Raw genomic sequence first — 19,960 nt, 5'->3', positions numbered from 1 at the left:
GTGGTAAATATCGCATTTATATACTATGGTGTTTGAGGTTGGCCCACTCGCCCGTGTGTGGCCCCACCCGCCCGTGAAGTACGTTAGTACTCTGTTGACAACCCCATACATCTAAATCTAACTGAACCCATGGCAACAAATAACTTTCGCGTCAAGCTTAGGCCACTGAGTGATCTGATGCTCCTGAATTCCCCAAGCTCATCAGTCATCATGAAGATCGGAGAAAGCTCACCAATCTGTCATTTGTCAGCATTCCCGAGTGCCGAGCGACATGAATAATCGGGTCATCCCATGAACAAAGGGGGCGATATCTGCAGGATATCACAATTTCAGCTTTAAAAATGGCGCTCAAGTACCTTCTCTTCCAAGTATTAACCAAAGATCTTTCACACTTGACTTTCGACTTGCAACCTATCCCAAATTACAATGTCTCTCAAACCTATTACTCTGTATGGCCACGGACCTGGCCCCAATCCCTGGAAGGTGGTCATGGTCCTCGAAGAGCTTGGAATTCCTTACAATCCCAAGAACGTTGCTCTGTCTGATCTGAAGAAAGAGCCCTATGAGTCTGTCAACCCCAACGGCCGCGTCCCAGCAATAGAAGACCCCAACACCGGCATCACTCTGTGGGAATCCGGCGCTATTTTGGAGTATCTGGTGGAGAAATATGACAAAGACCACAAGATTAGCTTTGCAGCTGGCTCTCAGGATTATTTCCTCGCCAAACAATGGCTACACTTCCAGATGTCCGGTCAGGGCCCCTACTTCGGCCAAGCCGTGTGGTTCACCCTCTACCACTCGGAGAAGATCCAGAGTGCCAAGGATCGCTACGTGAATGAGATTCGCCGCGTCTCCGGTGTACTCAACCGTGAGTTAGCCAATAAGGAATACCTTGTTGGCGGGAAGTTCAGCTATGTCGACCTCGCTTTTATTCCATGGTACCGAGTTACTGCCCTATTCGAAATCGACCTGGAGAAGGACTACCCGAATTTGAATGCTTGGCTAAATCGCCAGCTGGCTCGTTCGGCCATTGCAAAAGCCATGAAGGAACGCGACGAGGTGATGGCAGCGGCAGGTCGTTAAGAAAGGGTCCAAGTCTAGGATGGCATGTGCCATAGACAAAGGAAATCATCTCCTGCCCAGATGAAACGATTCACTTATATCAAATTAAAATACAATCAATATACTCCAAGCGACCTGCAAAGAACATTCCCCTTAACCAAGTGATGATCGTAGACATCTGGAAGATATGAAAGATGAAGATGAAGTAGATAACTACGCTAAGCCGTTTTCATATTAGGCGGTCAAAGCCAGTCTTGGCGAAACCGCGAGTTTTCCGTGTCGCGACACCCACCTACTCTTCCCCATTGATCCAGCACCCGGTCCAATCATCCCCTTCCCCTGATTTACCATCAGATTGGGTCATTTGCTCTCCAATTATTTTAGCTAAATTCGTTATCAACAACGCGTAACCCGTTGCATTGTGCAAACGACTGCGCTCGACAGACAAGGAGTCGATCTTCTATCGCCCGCGATAGCTGCTTTCTTTGCTTGAATCATCATGGATGACATTTCAGTCAACCCTGCCGCGTCGGAGAATGTCCAGTCTATGACTGGATCGGACGCTGCTGCGGATGCATCCCACGCTGCAAGTGGCTCTGGTAATTTGCCCCTCTCCAACCATCCCTAAAATGAATCTCAGTGGCTCACTAAACAACAGAGGCGCAATCACGCCAGGAGTCGCCCGAGAAGAAGGCTGAGAAAACCGCCGGATCTGATAACCCCCTCGATGCTCCTGCTTCTCCTAAACCCCAGAATGGCGATGCTGAGCCGGAGGACGAGGAGATGGGTGGTACCGAGACAGACGCTAAGCGCGATACAGAGGGCTTGGAGGATGCTGCAGGAGAGTCGCAACCCCCCGCTGATGCCACCGAGGGTCTTGAAGATGCTGTGGGTGAAGACCAACCCGCACCGACCAAGTCATCCTTAGAGGCTTCTGCCCGTAACCACCTTGCTGTACAAACACACGCCATCATTCTCCCCAGCTATGCTAGCTGGTTCGATATGAACACCATCAACAAAATCGAGAAGAAGGCACTTGCAGAGTTCTTCAATGGCCGAAACCGCAGCAAGACTCCGGCTACATACAAGGACTACCGTGATTTCATGATCAACACCTACCGATTGAACCCTATCGAATATTTGACTGTGACCGCTTGCCGTCGCAATCTTGCTGGTGATGTCTGTGCGATTATGCGGATTCACTCGTTCTTGGAGCAGTGGGGTTTGATCAATTACCAGGTAAGAACTGCTTCGCGATCTTCTCTCTTTTAGGCCTGCTAAAAAATCCTCCAAGGTTGACCCTCAAACTCGACCATCCAACATTGGCCCGCCATTTACCGGCCACTTCCGTATTATTGCAGACACTCCTCGTGGCTTGCAACCCTTCCAGCCCGGCCCCCACCCTTCAGTCTCTTCTGGCAAGCCTCTCCCGGCAACCGATCGCGCCGCCTCTGCTACTCCCGCAATTAAGGCCGATCTCAGTCTCGACCTCCGCCGTAATATCTACGATAACAAGGGCAAGGACGTGACCCCATTCTCGGACAAGGAAAAGCAAACTAACGGCGACACGAACGGAACCGAGTCTCAAGAGTCTCGGAAGAAGTCTCACTGCTTTTCTTGCGGTATTGATTGCACACGACTTCGGTTCCATTATGCCAAGGCTGCCCCAACCTCAGCCAATGCCAACGCCCCGAACACAAAATATGACATGTGCCCTAACTGCTTCCTCGAAGGCCGTATGCCTTCCAGCCATAACGCCTCAGACTTCGTCAAGCTGGAGGATAAAGCACACACCCACGTGCCTGACAAGGATGCGCCCTGGTCGGACTCTGAGCTGCTGTTGCTCCTGGAGGCCTTGGAGAGCTTTGATGACAACTGGGAGCAGATTGCCAACCACGTGGGTACTCGGACTAGTGAGGAGTGTGTGATGAAGTTCTTGCAGTTGGAGATTGAAGACAAGTACCTTGAAGACTTGCCTGATCTTCGCTCCGGCCCCGGTCGGGAGCCGATCAGTGCGACAGAGAACCCCGTGCTTTCTGTGGTTGCATATTTGGCTCAGATGGCAGAGCCCACGGTGGCTGCCGCCGCCGCCGGCCGTACTGTCGAGGAGATCCGCAAGGAGCTCCGCAGTCAGCTGGAGAAGGGAGATGGCAAGGGCGAGGAGTCAGTCAAGGCTGAAGATTCGATGGATGTTGATCCCATACGCCAAGCTGAGCAGGCTGAGAAGCCCAAGGAGTCGCTGGCCACCGTTACTCTGGCAGCATCTGCTGCCCGCGCCAGTGCTCTTGCTTCACACGAAGAGCGTGAAATGACTCGGTTGGTTGGAGCTGCGGTAAACGTAACTCTGCAGAAGTTCGAGCTCAAGTTGCAACAGTTCAACGAGATGGAGGAGATCATCGAAGTTGAGCGTCGGGAGCTGGAACAGGCACGCCAGCAGCTCTTCCTGGACCGCATGGCTTTCAAGAAGCGCGTCAAGGAGGCACAGGATGCTTTGCAGGCCGTCAGTCTCCAGGGTCCCAGCGAGCACACCAACACTATGCTCGCGAGTGCCGCCAATGCTGGTATTGGTAACCACTACAACTTCCAGCCCATTGGCGGAGACGCCCGTGCTGGTGTTCAGCCCTTGAGCGCTGAGACAGGTGCTGATTTCAAAACCCTCGAACTGTAACTTCTTCCTCAATGCATGTACGATATCCCATGTGCGGAGAAGTGAGAGCGGGAGGGCACTTTGATCTGGTGGTGTTTATGAATCTTTTGATTTTTTTTTTTTGGCTAGGAAAAGGCGCAGTTCTCTATTATCTGCTGGAGTTTGAGTTGATTTTCCCTGCAAGACCTGATGAGTTTAGGTTTTATTCTATTTTTTTTTCTTTCCAAGGAGATGGATCCATTGAGGATAAGGGTTTTGTATCCTATTTTCATAAATGTTTATTCTTTCTCCAATCAGATATCCATGATAGAAATGCTTCTTGTGTTATTGCGTAGTATTTGTTTGCATGTAAAAGGCTGTTCAATTGGGGTATATACATTATTTCCATGCTTAAAGAGGTACTAGGATAAGTATTCTGCAGGCTCAGAGAGCGCAGCCTCAACAACATTTGGAGGACAGCTGGGTTCATCCACATTCATAAGGTCCTCGCTCATTTCATTTGGACCTTCATTTTCCTCCGCTGCGTCTCCAGGATCGTCAGATGAATCATCAATCTGGATGACTTCGACAGATAAAGGACCCGAGGTCTTCTTTTTCTTCGATTTCTTATTCTTCTTGGTCTTTTTGTTTTCTCTTCAGATTCCTCTTCCAGTAAATCTTCCTCATACATATCCCATCGCCTTTTCCGTCGGTTCTCAGCCAGCTCGTCTTCGAGATCCTGAATACCATCCCCGTACTCTTCCCATTCACTTCGGTAGAGAACTCGGTCACGCCAGTCAACCAGATCCTCCCTTGACTTGCGTTCACTTGGAGGCCTTCGCGCAAGCGTATCTGTTTCTGTTTCGTTTTCTGGAATGAGAGAATGCTGAAGATGAGATGGCACGGGCTCCTCCAATAGACACCATAGGTTGATTTCTTCGCGGCGACTCATTTCTCGGTCAAGGAGGTTTGCATGCTCTTCTTCGAGGTCCAGGGGTATCTTGTCCCACGTGGCCGTGGGGAATGTAGGTGGAGAGGACGGAAGTGGAGCGTGCTCTGAATTCACAGCATCCGATTTAGTCTCGCTGTCATTTTCTTCCAATCCACTTGCGATATCATCTTGATCGGAGTCAGAGCTGGAGTCTTCATCCTCCTGGAGAATTTCCTCAGCCTCATCGTAGCTAACAACCTGTTCCTCGCCATCCACGGTATCTGTGATGACCAGACGATTTCGACGCGCAACATCGACAAAGAAGCCAGCTCGGTCAGGTTTCATATTTAACACGTCAAGGGCAGCTCGCACATCTCTCTTTCGAATAAGTCTTCTTCTTTCTCTACCCATTGCATGTAGACCATTGAGACGTGACATGGCAAAGAAAATAGCGGATTGAATCAATCGGCGAGTTACGCTCATTGTCAGAGCATAGAAGTCCATGAGAGCTTCACCGTACAAAGCGGGGGACTCTGATCTTGATTGAACGACGTTACTCCAGCAATCCTCGGATCTTGAGCCGCCAAAATTCATGAAAAACGTCTCAGAGAGCTGTGTCCAGCCTGGTACATGCAATAAATTCGCAGCGAGATCGATTCTCCCTCGTAGGGGAGGATTCACTTCTTCTGCAACAAGTTTCCTGGCCTGGGCATCGGCAATAATCGCGTTTTCATCGTAGGTTGTTCGACACGCCAACTCCAGGTCGAGGTCCTCTCTCATTGCCAGTACTCGTGCATATTTATCTAGCTCGGCGCAACATTCCTTGCTGACTTCCATAGCAGCGGGAATATCACCCATGACTATTGTTTTGAGTTGTCTATCCAAGAGATGCTGGCCTTCTAAGCCACGCTGGAGCAATTTGAGATAATCCAGCACTTCCAATTCTGACTTGCTTCCCAGAATGGCGGCAATCTGCTTGATTCCATTCTTGCCGTTCCTGTCTAGGAGTTTGAAGAGTAGTGCTTTTTCGGTTGATGTCCAGGCGATTGAACCATTCTGGGCATCCGTATACGTTTCGTTAGTCTCTGTGAACTTGGCGGATAATATCTCGCTCTCGACTTGTTCGAAAAGCGTGGTGTATTGAGCCAAGGAGCTTTCGTTCAAATCCGCGAGAAGCGCATCGCGTTGTTCCCATCGGTTTTGCGAACTTGGTTCATCTTCGTTCCCCCCTCCCCGCTCCGTTTTATAATTTGCATGATCCTGTGATGGACTATGATCTTGGGAAACTGGAAATTTGAGGCTGTAGGATTCAAATCGAGAGTTAGAGCGCCGCTGCTGCCGCCCACGATTGGGCTCGAGGGAGAAATCAGAGTCGTCAGAGTTGTCGGGTTGGAAAGAAGAGATGCTGCTCATCATGGGAGACTCGCAGACTCGCAGCGCAGAGCGAACTGGAGACAGAACATCACAGCCACGTCTGCGAGATAAGATGAGGGTTCAGTGTTGAATGTCGAGAAAAGTTGAAAGCCGAAGCTCCGCCGTCTTATCGATAAGGATGTTTGCACTGTTTGTGACCTTTCATGTCAAGCTTCAACTTCACTACATTCTTTTCTTGTATGGATTTCGTTCGCAAATTTGGCTTACTCTCGATCTCGAGGTGTAGGAGACCACCAAGAAGATGTGCGATTACACATTGCTGGTACAATGTGCGATTCAACGCCACTCTTTCTCCGCCCAGGTCAATCGTTCTCCGTGACTACCAGGAGGAAAGTATCCAATCGGTACTTAAGTACCTAGGCGAGGGCCACCGACGTCTCGGAATATCACTAGCTACCGGCGCAGGGAAAACGGTTGGTTGAGTTATCTTCACCATTCCAAAAAAAAAGCCATACTGATCCGTTCTCCAAAGGTCATATTCACGCAACTCATCAACCGAATTCCATCACACGATGCGACAGCAACAAAAACTATGATTATTGTCCACCGACGCGAATTGGTCGAACAAGCAGCGAAGCATTGTAGAATTGCATACCCCGACAAGGTTGTGGAGGTTGAGATGGGACAAAATGTAGCCAGCGGACATGGCGACATTATCATCGCGTCCGTACAAACTCTCTCCCGAGGACGTGTCACCAAATTCGATCCTAGAGCGTTCAAACTCATTCTCGTGGACGAAGCACACCACATTGTGGCACGATCGTATCGCGAGGTTCTGGGTTATTTCGGACTGAACGAACCCACCCCCAACGCCCCGGTGCTTGTTGGAGTCTCCGCGACCTTTTCACGATTCGACGGGCTAAAACTCGGCGCCGCCATTGATCACATTGTCTATCACAAAGACTATGTTGACATGATCGGTGACAATTGGCTGGCCAATGCGGTCTTCACGACGGTCAAGTCACAAGTGAATCTTTCAGGTGTCAAAAAGGACAAGTTTGGTGACTTTGCTCTGGGCTCACTTTCACAAGCGGTCAACACAACCAATGCTAACAATATCACGGTCCGAGCATGGATGGCCAATGCGGAGGGCCGGAAATCCACCCTGGTCTTTTGTGTGGACGTCGAACATGCCCGACAGCTTACTGCGACGTTTCGTGAGCACGGCATTGATGCTCGCTACATCACAGCCACCACACATAAAAATGTCCGGTCAGAGCAACTTGATGCCTTTAAAAATCAAGAATTTCCAGTCCTTTTGAATTGTGGTTTATTCACGGAGGGCACTGATATTCCAAACATTGATTGCGTGCTCCTAGCGCGACCTACCCGATCCAGAAACCTGCTCATTCAAATGATTGGGCGGGGGTTACGTCTGTTCCCCGGAAAGGAGGACTGTCACATTATTGACATGGTTGCTGCATTGGAAACTGGCGTCCTTTCAACCCCGACGCTCTTTGGTCTCCACCCCGATGAAGTCCTAGACAAAACCAGTATGAAAGATATCCGAGAAGGCCAGAAAGAGAGCAACCTGGAACTACATACAGAACCCCAGGATGAACCAGATGGAAACATGAACATTAAGTTCACCAAATACGACAGTGTCTACGATCTTTTGGAAGATACGCAGTCTGAGAGACATATCAGGTCGCTGAGCCAAAATTCCTGGGTTCGGGTGGACAATATGAAGTATTTACTATCGGAATCATCTGGGTGGTTGACTATTGAGCAAAAGAAAGACGTATTCGCGGTGCACCACGTCATGAAATTCAACGACCCAACGTCCGAGAAACTTCAATTCACCCGTCCACGGCTGATTGCATCAGGGCCAGACTTGGAAACTGCTGTCCGCGCAGCTGATACATATGCTGGCAACAAGTTTGAGAAGCGATATATCTCATCACGGCAACCCTGGCGACAAAGCCCAGCCACAGCAGCGCAGATCGCAATGCTGAACAAAGCCCGGATCCGAGATGGGAACCTGCAGGTTGGAGATCTGACACGCGGTCAAGCGACTGATATTATCACCAAGCTGAAGTTCGGGGGCAAGAAACGGTTCAAGGAAATCGCGGTCAAGCAACGGAAGCTGCAACGGAAACAAGATGAGCTGGATGAGTTGCAAAGGCGAACTGATGTTAAGGTTGGGCCGTTACAAGGCTGATATACAGTGTAATTTATCATTTCTCTACCTAGAGACTGACAATGTAATGTATCAATGAATAAAAAAGCAAAACGTAATTACTAACAATCATTCGATATCATTCGAATTTACACTGCGATCATGACTGGAGTATATCTAGATCCTATGCAGATAAGCACAACGGTGAGGGGCTGCGGTTACTGAAACTTTCGGGATCTTGCATGCATCAGAACACATCAAACTAGAGTTCCACTCTTGCTGCAGAGTCAAAAGTCAATAGCCTTGCTAGCTACCCACTGCCCCAGCTCAGATGGGATCAGACTCCCCCAAGACTGGGAATTGGTTTCGCGGAATCAGAATGCCCTCAGTACAGGCAGGCATATACCTCACCGATCATGGAAATCCTCGTTGATACTGATCCTCCAATGCATTGACTTCGGCCTCATCCTGTTCTAAGCTCATTTTCAATTTCTGGGCATGTCCCTTCATATCCTGCAACCAATCATTCATAGCGTTGGGCTCATTTTTATTACCCTGTTTGTCATATCCGGCTTGCAAGGATGCGAGGTCGCGAGTAAAAGTTCTGTACCTCTCAGTGTTGATTTCGAGGTAGTCGGATCTCCGAAGGAGCTGCTTTCCCAGGATAAGGAGCTTTTCATCGAGTGGGATTAACTGGTGATTCAAAGGGTTGGGAGGATCCTGGCTCCTCAGATTGTATAAGAAATTTGATTTGATCGTGTAGGTGACACAATAACACTATCCGAATTGACCATGTTGACTGACAGTAGGACGATTTTCCTCAGCTTTGTGCTCAGGATTATTCTATCTGTTGTGAGTATGGGGGATATTGTAACCGTCGGAATAGAGAACTGACCCTATCAGTGATGCCGATCATTCCGACCTCGGGTTGAAAGGAAGATGTGAAACAAAGAAAAGAACAGTGAGAAGTTGACTACCTTAAGGGCGTACGGAGTACTCTTAGAAGTATGAAAACTGACCAGTTCGTGTACAAAGCTTGTATGCTGACATAAGTCTCGGCATAGCGGGGTAGACCATATCAGCAAATCTCTCTCCTTACAAACCCCGCCATTCAACAACCTCAACTCAACGCTTTCCTATCACCTAAAACTTCACTATGTCTACCATCGATGAGCAGTTCGATCAAGCGGCTCTTGACGTCAAGAACCTCAAGGCCAAGCCAACAAACGATGAGCTGTTAGAGGTATGTCATCACTGCTATGTCTTCCTGGTTCTCGATACTGACTCCTCAAGCTTTACGCACTCTTCAAGCAGGCAACGACCGGTGACGTGAACACAACTCGGCCTGGTGCTTTTGATTTCAAGGTACTACTCCTATCTCCATTTCTGTGTTATAGATTATCTTCTAACACCACCCGTTGCACTAGGAGAAGTACAAGTGGGATTCATGGGAGAAGAAGAAGGGCATGACCCAGGAGGAAGCCAAGGAGGCATACGTTAAGCTCGTCGAGGAGCTGAAGGCCAAGCATGGATTCTAGAGGAAGATCAGCATTACGCATACATGTCACATAAACTTGAATGGAACTAGCAGTTCTTGAACAAGACTGAAACAAACACTACAGAAGTTACGTGGAAAAACAATCATTTGAAAGTCTGAACAGCATGAAATGTATTTTTGTCCTCATCAACAACTATGAAATTCATTAAACAAAGTCATAAACTCCATAAAAAGACAGTAATCCCGTCTTAAATGACTTAGATGTCATCCTCGTCAGAGAAGACCTCCTCACCACGCTTGCGGCGAGCGGCACGCTCCTTCTTCTTCTTGCGGAGCTCAGAGCCTGGAAGCATAGGTTAGCAATCATGCACACAAGAGACAAATCCCGGGGATTAGGGAAAGTAAAACTCACCAGTAAGCTTCTTCTTCTTCTCAACAACAATCTTGTTACCCATAGCATCGAACTTGTCCTCCTCGTCATCGCCCTTGGCGTCAAGACGGGGGCCAGAACCCTGACCCTGGACCCAGTTGTGGCCGGAGGGCTGCATGACACCGTCGTTGACGGCCCAGACTTCCTCAGTCAGGTTCTCAGTGAACTCACGGGAGTGAGTAATGATGATAACACCACCCTCGAAGGACTTGATGGCCTTGGACAGAGCACCCAGGGAGTCACGGTCCAGGTAGTTAGTAGGCTCATCCAGGACGATGACGTGGGGGCGCTGCCAAGAGCAAGCGGCGAGGACGACCTTGACACGCTGACCACCGGACAGACCGCGCATGCGGGAGTGGGAAACGAGCTCGTTGTCGAGACCGAAGTTGGCGCAGTGCTGCTCAATCTCCTTACGGACAAGGGGACGGAACTGACCGGAGGCGAGGGCCTCCTTCTGATCAACCTCGGCGACCTGCTTGGAGTGAGACTCCATGATCTCGGAACGGGGCAACCAGGTGTTGTCAGCGGACATCATGGGAACCCACTTCTCGGACTTCATGCCGATGTTGTCACCCAGAGCCCAAGAGATCTCGTACTCGTAGGTGTTCTTGAACTTGCGACGAGAGTGGATACCGATGACACGACGGAGGGTACCCTCAACCTTGTAGATCTTGTCCATAGCCTTCTCGTCGGCCTCGGTAACGATCTTGTTGGCACGGTCCATGGTCTCACGGTCCTCACCGGTCTGGAAACGCCACTGGATGTACTCGGAGGGGGTGGAGTCGAGGTGGTTATCGATGTGAGCGAAAGCGTGCTGCTTAATGTAGGCAATACGGATGTTCTCGTGCTGGTAGACATCACCGGTGGTGGGGATCAGCTCACCAGTCAGGACGTTGACGAGGGTAGACTTTCCGGCACCGTTGGGACCAATGACGGCAATACGGGAACCCAGGGAGACCTGGAAAGTGACGTCCCGAATCTGGGGCTTGGGGGTGTTGGGGTACTGGAAGGACATGTTGGAGACACGGATGATGGCCTTGGACTTGGTCTTGACACCCTCAAGGAAACCGGGCTCGGGGAAAGAGAACTCCATGTCACCGGCACCGAGCTCGTAGTAGGAGCGAGCGGAGGGAACGCGCTTGACGAACTCACTCAGGGAACCACGGTAACGCTTGAGCTTGAAGCGCTCGTAGTGGATAACGTGCTGAATGACGTTGTCCAAGAAGCGGGAGTCGTGAGACACCATGATGGAGGTGCAAGGGGAGGACTTGAGGTACTCCTCAAGCCAGGCAACGTTCTTGACGTCCAAGTGGTTGGTGGGCTCATCAAGCAGCAGAATATCGGGCTTCTCGAAGACGGCACGGCACAGAGCGAGCTTCATCTTCCAACCACCGGAGAGGGCAGTGATGGCACCATCGAGCTGGGCCTCCTGGAAGCCGAACTCGTTGACCAGCTTGTCCTTAACCTCGGACTCGACGGGGTCGAGACCAACCTCCTTGAGCTTCTTGACGGTCCAGCCGATAACAGTCTGCTCGGTATCGGCAGAGTCCAGGTCGTGCTCGACGTAGACGGTCTTGACCTCATCCTTCTTGGGGAAACCCTCGAGCTGCTCGTTGTTGATAGCACGCATGAGGGTGGTCTTGCCGGAACCGTTGGGGCCCAGGAGACCGTAGCGCTGACCACGCTTGAGACGCAGGTGAGTCTGGTTCAGCAGAATCTTGGCACCGTAGGCCAGGGAGAAAGTGCAGTTGCAGAGATCAACACCCTCCTCCTCGTCGGAGGGAACCTCATCAGCGGCAGCGGCATCGGGGGATGCACGCTTACGCAGGGCCTCGGCAATGGGCTTGGCCTCCTCCTCACCAGTGATGGCAACGATGTAAGGGAGGGCGTTCTGGGTCCAGATGGTGGCATCGGCGTCCTTCTCGTCAACGAGCTGACCAGCGATGGCAGCAACGTAGTTGATGATGGTCTCGCAAGAAGCAATACGCTCCTTGAACTTGGGCTCCAGGATCTCCTTGAGGATAGCAGAGACGGTGGAGATGTCACCAGCGGTGGAGATCTCGGGGATCTTGCCATCCTTAATCTGACCGACACGGGTGATGGTGTCGAGAGCCTGGCGGGTCTTCTCACGGGCCTCGGGGTCGGCGAGGGTGTCGAAGTTCTTGTTCAGGCCGGGCAACATCTTGGGCAAGAAGGGAGCGACAATCTGGGGGTCCTCGACAAGCTTACACATGTTGTCGACGATGACAGCGGACTTACGCTTGATGGCAGTCTCACGCTCGACGAGACCGCGGTCCAGCAGGGGAACCATGATAGCGAGAGTGGGACCAGTGACATCGGAAACGAAAGTGGTGGCACCGAGCAAGTGAACGGTCTCGGGGACGTTCTCAGGCTTGGAGATACACTTGATGAGCTCAGGAATGAAGCGCTCAATATCCTTGTTGACAATGAGACCGCAGACCTTCTCCATAGTGCCGTAAGCGGCCTTCTTGATCTCACCCTTGGTATCCCACATAGCCTCGGAGATAACGGGGATCAGCTTGGGGACCTGGTAGGAGAGCTGAGCGGGGGAGGACTCGACGAGCAGCTCAAGACAGGTGAGAGCAGTCATCTTCTCGGTCCACTTCTGGGCGTTGGAGATGGACTCAAGGAGGGTAGGGACGATAGCCTTGACGGCGTTACCGTTGATGGCCTGGACGATAGCAGCAGCGGTGCTCTGGGCAGCCTCGCGGACGGGGGTGACCTTGTCACCAACGGCGGCAAGGACGGGACCCAGGAGCTCAGCAAGGTGAGGCTCGACACCGGGGGCAATGGTGCCGTGGGAGGCAATAGCCCGGATGCCCTCGAGGGCACGCTCACGGGCAACAGCATCCTTCTTGTTAGCGAGCTGCTTCTTGAAGGTCTCGGCGGCCTTGGCGGGCAGGGTCTGCTCGGGGATAGGACCGCTGAAGAGGGTGGCGAGGTTACCGGCGGCGGCGTTGACCTCCTCGGCGTTGGTGGAAATGTTGAGGTTCTTGATCAAGTCCTCGAGGACGGCCACAGACTGGGCAACCTCCTTGCTGGAGGTAGCAGGGACCTTGGAAACATCGACGGCAGGCATTTTGGAGGAAATTTTGACGGTAGGAGGGGAGGAAAAAAAAGAGAAATTAAGATAACGAAAAGAAAGACTTTTCTATGGGTATCACGGATATAACCCAAGCTGTGCCTATTCTTCAGGACACAGCAACGCTCTGTTCAGATGAGCGAGGTTATTTTTTTTTCTTCTATCTGTCTATGCAGAGAGAAGGAAAAAAAGAAAACAAGGAGGCAGACCTCAAAAAGACAACAAGATGGAGGAAAGTGGGAGAAGGAGGGGCGGAAGGGGGGGCAAGATTATTTATCGTGTGGCCCTCTCGCCGCCCAAGGTGTGAAATCGAAAATTTTTTTGTTCCCAGCTGCTTTGGGTTTAGCGTGATTTATACTTGATTCCGATTGGTTCATGCTCAATCCTTGTAATTTAATTGGTTAATTACCCCCAAATGGAAAGGAAAAAATTCGGGTTGAGGAAGGAGGGGTGCTTCAGTACTGATATGTATTCTACTCTACTCCGTACCTAAGTAAAATTATTACTTTGGTTTTGCTTCTATGGTTATGAATATGATTTTTACGGTATTTTCCGGCTATAGGCTTGAGACCCTCTACTGCAGTATTTACTACCAGTCTATATCTGTATAGCCCCTAATGCATAGGCGGTAGGGCAGATGGGCCGCTGCCAAATTCTGTTGTTCGCCACTTTCATGACCAGGTGGCGTGGGCTATGCGCGGTATATCCAATCAAGGGTTCCGACATCGAAAATGATAGAAAAAAACTTATAGTTTGTTCGTATGAATCTCAAATTGTTATATTTTATTTTTGGGGGTTTACTGTATCTTCACGGGTACAACAAACTGATGGTCTGGAATCTGACACAGCTGAATAGACATGTAAAGGAGGGTATCGTAAGCATGATCATTAAAGGTGACTTTATTTTGCATTATTCCACCTCTTGTAGGAGGATCTACGGGCTCGGATACAGAGTAGACATGCAGGGGTAGACTTTTTTTAGTTTCCAAAATTTAAAATTTCAAATTTTTTAAATTTTTTATTACTGTATTGGACCACTTCAAGGTAATTAAAGCCATTAATCAGCTTATCGGCCAGTACTGTAGCATGTATGTACTCTGTACACTTTATACTGGCATCACCGCTTTTTGGCTCACCGCTCCCAAGTTCTTGTCTTTATCTTATCGTTCAACCTGGAACAATTTGAACACTTTCAAATTTGATCTGATGTGTGCTAGTATGATCCCTGTATGATCTATGTACAGAGTACATCGGATCAAAGTGCATGGATCATGAAAACTCTTCCAGCTAAGCCACTATACTTATCGCCTTATCCCCCGCGAAAACCGGCGAAAACCGATCGGGTTACTCAGTGGGTCTGGACTCTTAACCTTACTTTTTTTTTTCTTGCTAGAAACGGTACTTTCTTAAAGTTCCATGGATTCCAAGGTTGTTCAATGCTCATTGTCGCAGCCCAGCCGAGTTTACCGCTGTGTTCGGATTTAGAAGACATACCAACCAAAGAGAGTTTGCATTATTATTTGTCAATTTTTTGACTTATTTTCCCCTTTGCATGACTCGTCCCGACGCCACCGGGGAAGAAGTACGAGAAAGAGGTCACTTCCTTTGTGCGTGTCCTTAGTTCGATATTTATAGTTGAATTCGGGGGCTGTGGACCACTTCTTTACTTGGTCCCTGACCTGGGGTACATGTGCAAAGTGGATGGGGCCGAACTAATCCTCACCCCTCCTATCCTACATTGCATGGGATGTATCAAATCCGGGGTAGATCCACATAGGGAGATACAAGCATCCACTCATGGCTTGTTGATGGATCCATGGCCCCTTGCTCATTGATGAACTCCAAGGCTGAACATCCCTGTCCAGTGCTACTTTTATCTCTCCCCCTTTCCCCTTGCCCTGACGCTCAGGCCTATCACCTCATTAAACAAAAGGGGGCCAGGAGGTCAGCCGTCTCTGTTCCGGTCTCAAGGAATGATACCACGGCAAGTTAGCTTCGTTTGATACCTGACGACCCCTGAAAAGTCTTCAAAAGACTCTACAGGCAAAACTCTACATTATGTATGCATGCGTGATTTGTCCTGCAACATTGAAGTCAGGTCATGCAGTAGCGAAGATTGGAATGAATGGACCTTTAATCTAATCAGATAACATTCATCAAACAGTTGTAATAACTCATGATCTATGCATTTCTAGTAGAACAGTATAGCTCACCAGAACAGTACCAAAATGAAAGACTATTAGTATGTGGGATGCTCAAACGGATCTTAGGTATCAACCGCCACCCAAACGCATACAAGAAAGTCCAAAACGTTGACAGCACCTGCTTAACTGTCACCCCACAAATCTATGTCCAGATCGGGGGAGACGAAGAGAGAAAACAATCGAGGTATATATACACAAGATCGCCGGACCTTGGTGATCAAAATCCAGGCCATAGCGAGAGTCGGGCAGGATCTCACCGAGTCACGGAACATGAACGCAGCGGCAACGGCATGTCATCCTCAATTTTAGGTGGAGAAACAAAGGATCAGGTCATGATATAGCAGCAGTCAGTCCCCGAACACAGATTCAGAACCGTGTCTAGGATTGCTGATGATGTCATTCCTGGGAAGTTGGGGGGGGGGGGGGGGGGGGAGGGTGATGAGACAACAAGGATGACCATCCCGCATTGTGCTGTACAAAAAATAAACAAAACGCTCAAACTCCATTCCCAGATGCGCAGCGCCGAGGCAGACTCGACAAGGTTAAAACAGGATTAAAATGGGGGGTTTTCTTTCTCATGGCTTTTTCTTGACGTGGCGGCTTCCTGATTCAGAGGGAGACTCGTCGCCATCAATGATGCGCCACAAACGACGAGGGGAGAAGTTGTTGCCGAATAAGTAAATACCGACAAACCAGGCCGCAAGGAGATTTGCAAGATGGTGGAGGAGGTATGCGTAGGTGACTCCGTAAACCGCCGAGTACATGGCAATCGCAAAGAAAATCATCGAGGTGACGTGTTTGAAGCTGGTGATGTTAGTTTGTAAGGCAGCAGAGGGGACAAGAATGGAGCATACCGGGTAGTGATGCGTGGAATCATAGCACCACTGGTCATAGTCTCAACAAGGAGGAGGAATGGCATGATAGACAGGACGTTGTGGTGGGAGGAGAAGGGCATGAACCAGTGCACCACAAGATTGTGGGCCCAGACCAGAAGAACCAGGACATTGATAGGCAATATCCATAACATGAGGATGAGAATGGAGTGGGCGTAATTGCCGAAATTGAGGTGAGAAGTGGATCTCTGTGGCAGAACTTAGCATGTGTTGGTTGTGCTAGGAGTGGAGTTGGAATAAAACATACAGTTTCTTTGGCATGCCACTGGGCACGCACACATGTCGCAAGTTGCACAATACAGGCCACCATGTAGGCAAACTGATAGGGTATAATCGTGGAAACGAGAACCAACAACACGATAGTATGAATTACACGGCGCCGAGGCGTAGGGGTACTGAAGATCGGTAGAGTTCTGACTTCGTTAGCAACAATCAGCAAACCTAGCACGGAAAGCACTCACCCTCGGTCTTCACGTCGAATATAACCAGACTTGCTATTCACAGCCCCATACATCAAAGAGAAGATGTTGACCAAGAAGAGAGCCACATAATTGACTAACAGACAGACACCAACACTCATGACCCCAAATATCGGAACAAGAAACCAAAAGAACGCATCCTGTGATCCCAAAAGAAGATCATTCTTGGTGAAATCGACCGGGGTCTCCGTAGAATTGGTGCGCCAGTGGAAGGGGTCGTCGGATTGGGGGAGTGCCTTGGAGGTAGCAAGGGAAGACGCTAGAAGGGACATCGCCACTAATAACAAGGGGAGAGAGGACCGGAGAGCCTTATCGAGACCGTCGTTGAAGGGGATGAAATAGCCTGTCTCATCGTATACCTGGAATTGCTTGCGAATCACAAGGGCTACAACTAGCAATGGAAATGCCGCAAAGATGGTGCGGTATCGCATCACAAGCTCCCCAAGACTACTCTTAATGTCAACTTGGAGCGAGATATCGACCGTTGATCCGGAGCTAGGGTCAGTCCACAATTGAAATGACACGCCAGTCTGGGCAGCCTGCTCACGGAGCGGAGGCGGCATGAATGGGGCAGCACCGTGGAGGTTAACATTGACCTGTTCAACATTCACGAAGAATTTAGACTCATGAGGGTCGGCAATAGACTGCCGCAAGAGTGGCGCAAAAAGCTCGTCCTTCTGAGGATGCCGTGTGATCTTCAACCGGTAGTCCAGCAGACTGGAGTGCAAGGCAGGGATCTTGATTTCAGTGAGCATCGGCCGATTCGCGGGCAGTCGCATATTGATACCTGCACTCAGCAGACTGCCCAATCCCACTTTAGCGCGGATAATCGCGTCCGAGCTATCCGAAAACTCCGCGACCAGGAAGCCTTGCGCAGGTACGCTGGCCTTGTCCACGACGGCCACAAACTGATGCTCAGCAAGACCCTCCAGATCGTACTGGAAGTAGGAGAATGGCGGGACACGGTCATAAGCGTGCTTCGACGAAGAAGTAGAAGCAGGCAAGTGAATCACATCTCTCGGTGCGCTCTTACAAGCCAATCGGGTAGATCCCGCGGTACCACCAGAGAAATCCATGTTCATAGAGAAGACGTTCGACCGGCCATTGTTCAGAGGAAATACACTGCAAAATAGCACTTCAATATTACCCTGAGCACCAATGACCTGATCGGTGAGAAGAGTGAATTTCTTGCCTGCAACACCCTGTGGTGGAATCGGCAGAAGGCGAACATCAGGGCCTTGTCGTTGGCCCATTTCACGAAGAACAAGCCGCTGACCCAGAGCAAGGATGGTGTTTGCATTGTCTTCGAGGGTTAAAAGGGTATTGGGTTCTTTCTGGGCAAGGGTTCTCTCAGAAACATCCTCCAAACCAGTCAAATACCACCGCTTGAGCTCTCGCATGCGCTCTGCCCTGGGTTTTGTTTGAGTTGGACGTCGGGCATCGATGATGTCAAAAAGTGATTTAATGATCGCCTTGCGGAATTGGTCACACCAAGTGATAGACAGATGGTCATTGCCAATCCACACGTCAGGAATCGAGGATGTGAAAACGGTAAATCCATGCGTTTCCGGGACAAGGGACGAAATGCTGGTGTAATCAGACGGCACCACGGTGTCGCGCGAGCCACCCGCGATGGAAACAAGAGTGACATGCCATAGCGGATTGTTGTTAGCCCATGTCTGCGAGTAGGCCTCGCGCCAATAGTCGTTGATTTGTTTATAGGTATGAACGATATCGGAGTCGAATGATACTGGGGGTCTTGCGTGCGGCGCAGACATGGTGATGATCGTATTGACCGAGTTGGCCTGGTAGTTGGCCATAGTCAGGGCTGTGCGTGCAACAATGCCACCCATTGAGTGACCGATCAAGATCACCGCACTAGGGTCTGGCAGTGCGGGGTCCCGTCGAGTCCGTTGCGGGTCATGGTAGAGAGCGAGGATGTATGCAATCGCCTCATTGACATATTCCGCCTGGTCTAATAAGGTCTGTCCGTGAAATGCGGCCATGTCCTCATTAAAATCCACCATAAAGAAATCCAAGCTCCGTGTACCGGCCGCATGTCGTTCCTCGTCATGCCGTACCACATCGTAGTAATGTCGCGACGCCTCCGCGGCCAGAGACCGGACCTGTCGGTAGCTGCCTGCGTTTCCGGGAAGGAACAAAACTGGTACACCATTTAACTGGGGAGCAAAGAAAAGGAAAATCAGCTTATGTCTCTCCATCCCGACAAACGAAACCTCCTTACCCCGATATTATCTTGAGTATATGGATCCACACCCTCTTCCCGATAGAGGAATAAATTATACTTGCTCGCGAATCGGGTATGTTCCGTATCGAATTCCACCATGCGAATGAACGTCGGGCTCATCATTGGTACTCCGCAGCCATCCCCTCCAGTATGCCGACCGGTGAACGATCGAAGAATTGATAATAAGAACGCGACGGCGACGAAAGTGGTGCAGACGGTGAGAATAGAGGACGACCACGGACTGCGCTGTCGGGACTGGCGCGCACGACGGCCCTCGGGGGAGGGGGCCTCCATTGGAAGCCGCGGGGAGCCCAATGGCATAGGCTTGGTGTCGTTGGATGGTTGAGACGAAGGCGTGCGCCACAAGCTCGAATTCCGCGAGCGCGGCGTCGAGCTGCCGTTATCTCGGCGAAGATCAAAGCTGGTGCCGTGACGAGCTATCTGCGACCGCGATTTATCGTTGGGGGCTTCGATAGCATTAGAGCCATGATCGTCTGATCGAGCCGATGAATCTTCAGTGTCGTCGGCGACAGGGGAGCCAGACGAACGTCTGTGCATTGGAAGAGGCGGAGTCAGGACTCATCCAGCACAGGGGGATTCGTTCTTGGCACTCTAGAGCGCGACCTCACACTGGTCGAACAGATTCAAGGAGGGAGGGGAGGGAAGGGGCACTGGAATGCGGACGGGGGATGAGGGTAGGAGAGGTTCGAGTTCCCGAGAACGATTTTCGGGGTTAGAGCGATTGGGGCCCGGCTCAGACTTGGCATCCGAATAAGAAAATGTGCGATTCAAGTAGATCCCTAACAATTCTGTAACAAGTCCCTTTTTGTCAAACCCTCTTTTTCATATTTCCTTTCAAACTGGGGGGTGTGGAGAAGTCAAAAAGAGAGGGTACCAGTGGGACAGGTACAAGGAACCGGTTGACTGCGGAAA

General features: G+C 50.3%; 8 protein-coding genes across 8 annotated transcripts; 4 read left to right on the top strand and 4 right to left on the bottom strand.

Moving 5' to 3' along the window:
- Positions 1-426: 426 nt before the first annotated feature.
- N7520_007192 (glutathione S-transferase family protein) lies at positions 427-1,083 on the top strand (the record flags this gene model as incomplete). The annotated part of the gene is made up of 1 exon (XM_057141126.1): positions 427-1,083. One exon carries the CDS (start codon positions 427-429, stop codon positions 1,081-1,083), a length of 657 nt encoding a protein of 218 aa, XP_056995132.1.
- A 478-nt stretch (positions 1,084-1,561) lies between these two features.
- rscE (uncharacterized protein) lies at positions 1,562-3,730 on the top strand (the record flags this gene model as incomplete). Its single annotated transcript, XM_057141125.1, has 3 exons — positions 1,562-1,661; positions 1,721-2,301; positions 2,357-3,730. 3 exons carry the CDS (start codon positions 1,562-1,564, stop codon positions 3,728-3,730), a joined length of 2,055 nt encoding a protein of 684 aa, XP_056995131.1.
- Positions 3,731-4,199: 469 nt separating this feature from the next.
- Positions 4,200-6,032, bottom strand: N7520_007190 (uncharacterized protein; the record flags this gene model as incomplete). The annotated part of the gene is made up of 1 exon (XM_057141124.1): positions 4,200-6,032. The coding sequence occupies one exon, from the start codon at positions 6,030-6,032 to the stop codon at positions 4,200-4,202; it is 1,833 nt and encodes a 610-aa protein (XP_056995130.1).
- Positions 6,033-6,232: 200 nt separating this feature from the next.
- Positions 6,233-8,214, top strand: N7520_007189 (DEAD/DEAH box helicase; the record flags this gene model as incomplete). Its single annotated transcript, XM_057141123.1, has 2 exons — positions 6,233-6,466; positions 6,526-8,214. 2 exons carry the CDS (start codon positions 6,233-6,235, stop codon positions 8,212-8,214), a joined length of 1,923 nt encoding a protein of 640 aa, XP_056995129.1.
- Positions 8,215-8,586: 372 nt separating this feature from the next.
- N7520_007188 (uncharacterized protein) lies at positions 8,587-8,966 on the bottom strand (the record flags this gene model as incomplete). The annotated part of the gene is made up of 2 exons (XM_057141122.1): positions 8,587-8,865; positions 8,949-8,966. 2 exons carry the CDS (start codon positions 8,964-8,966, stop codon positions 8,587-8,589), a joined length of 297 nt encoding a protein of 98 aa, XP_056995128.1.
- A 362-nt stretch (positions 8,967-9,328) lies between these two features.
- N7520_007187 (acyl-CoA-binding protein) lies at positions 9,329-9,710 on the top strand (the record flags this gene model as incomplete). Its single annotated transcript, XM_057141121.1, has 3 exons — positions 9,329-9,415; positions 9,466-9,537; positions 9,600-9,710. The coding sequence occupies 3 exons, from the start codon at positions 9,329-9,331 to the stop codon at positions 9,708-9,710; spliced, it is 270 nt and encodes an 89-aa protein (XP_056995127.1).
- A 106-nt stretch (positions 9,711-9,816) lies between these two features.
- Positions 9,817-13,200, bottom strand: N7520_007186 (putative translation elongation factor eEF-3; the record flags this gene model as incomplete). Its single annotated transcript, XM_057141120.1, has 2 exons — positions 9,817-10,013; positions 10,083-13,200. 2 exons carry the CDS (start codon positions 13,198-13,200, stop codon positions 9,928-9,930), a joined length of 3,204 nt encoding a protein of 1,067 aa, XP_056995126.1. The 3' UTR covers positions 9,817-9,927.
- A 2,782-nt stretch (positions 13,201-15,982) lies between these two features.
- Positions 15,983-19,585, bottom strand: N7520_007185 (GPI inositol-deacylase; the record flags this gene model as incomplete). Its single annotated transcript, XM_057141119.1, has 5 exons — positions 15,983-16,211; positions 16,262-16,488; positions 16,548-16,713; positions 16,762-18,959; positions 19,025-19,585. The coding sequence occupies 5 exons, from the start codon at positions 19,583-19,585 to the stop codon at positions 15,983-15,985; spliced, it is 3,381 nt and encodes a 1,126-aa protein (XP_056995125.1).
- Between the last annotated feature and the right edge of the window lie 375 nt (positions 19,586-19,960).

Source organism: Penicillium odoratum, assembly GCF_028828045.1.
Source record: "Penicillium odoratum strain IBT 22623 chromosome Unknown utg000005l_segment0_segment0, whole genome shotgun sequence".
NCBI lineage: Eukaryota > Fungi > Ascomycota > Eurotiomycetes > Eurotiales > Aspergillaceae > Penicillium > Penicillium odoratum.
This window is presented reverse-complemented; position numbering and strand designations above follow the sequence as displayed.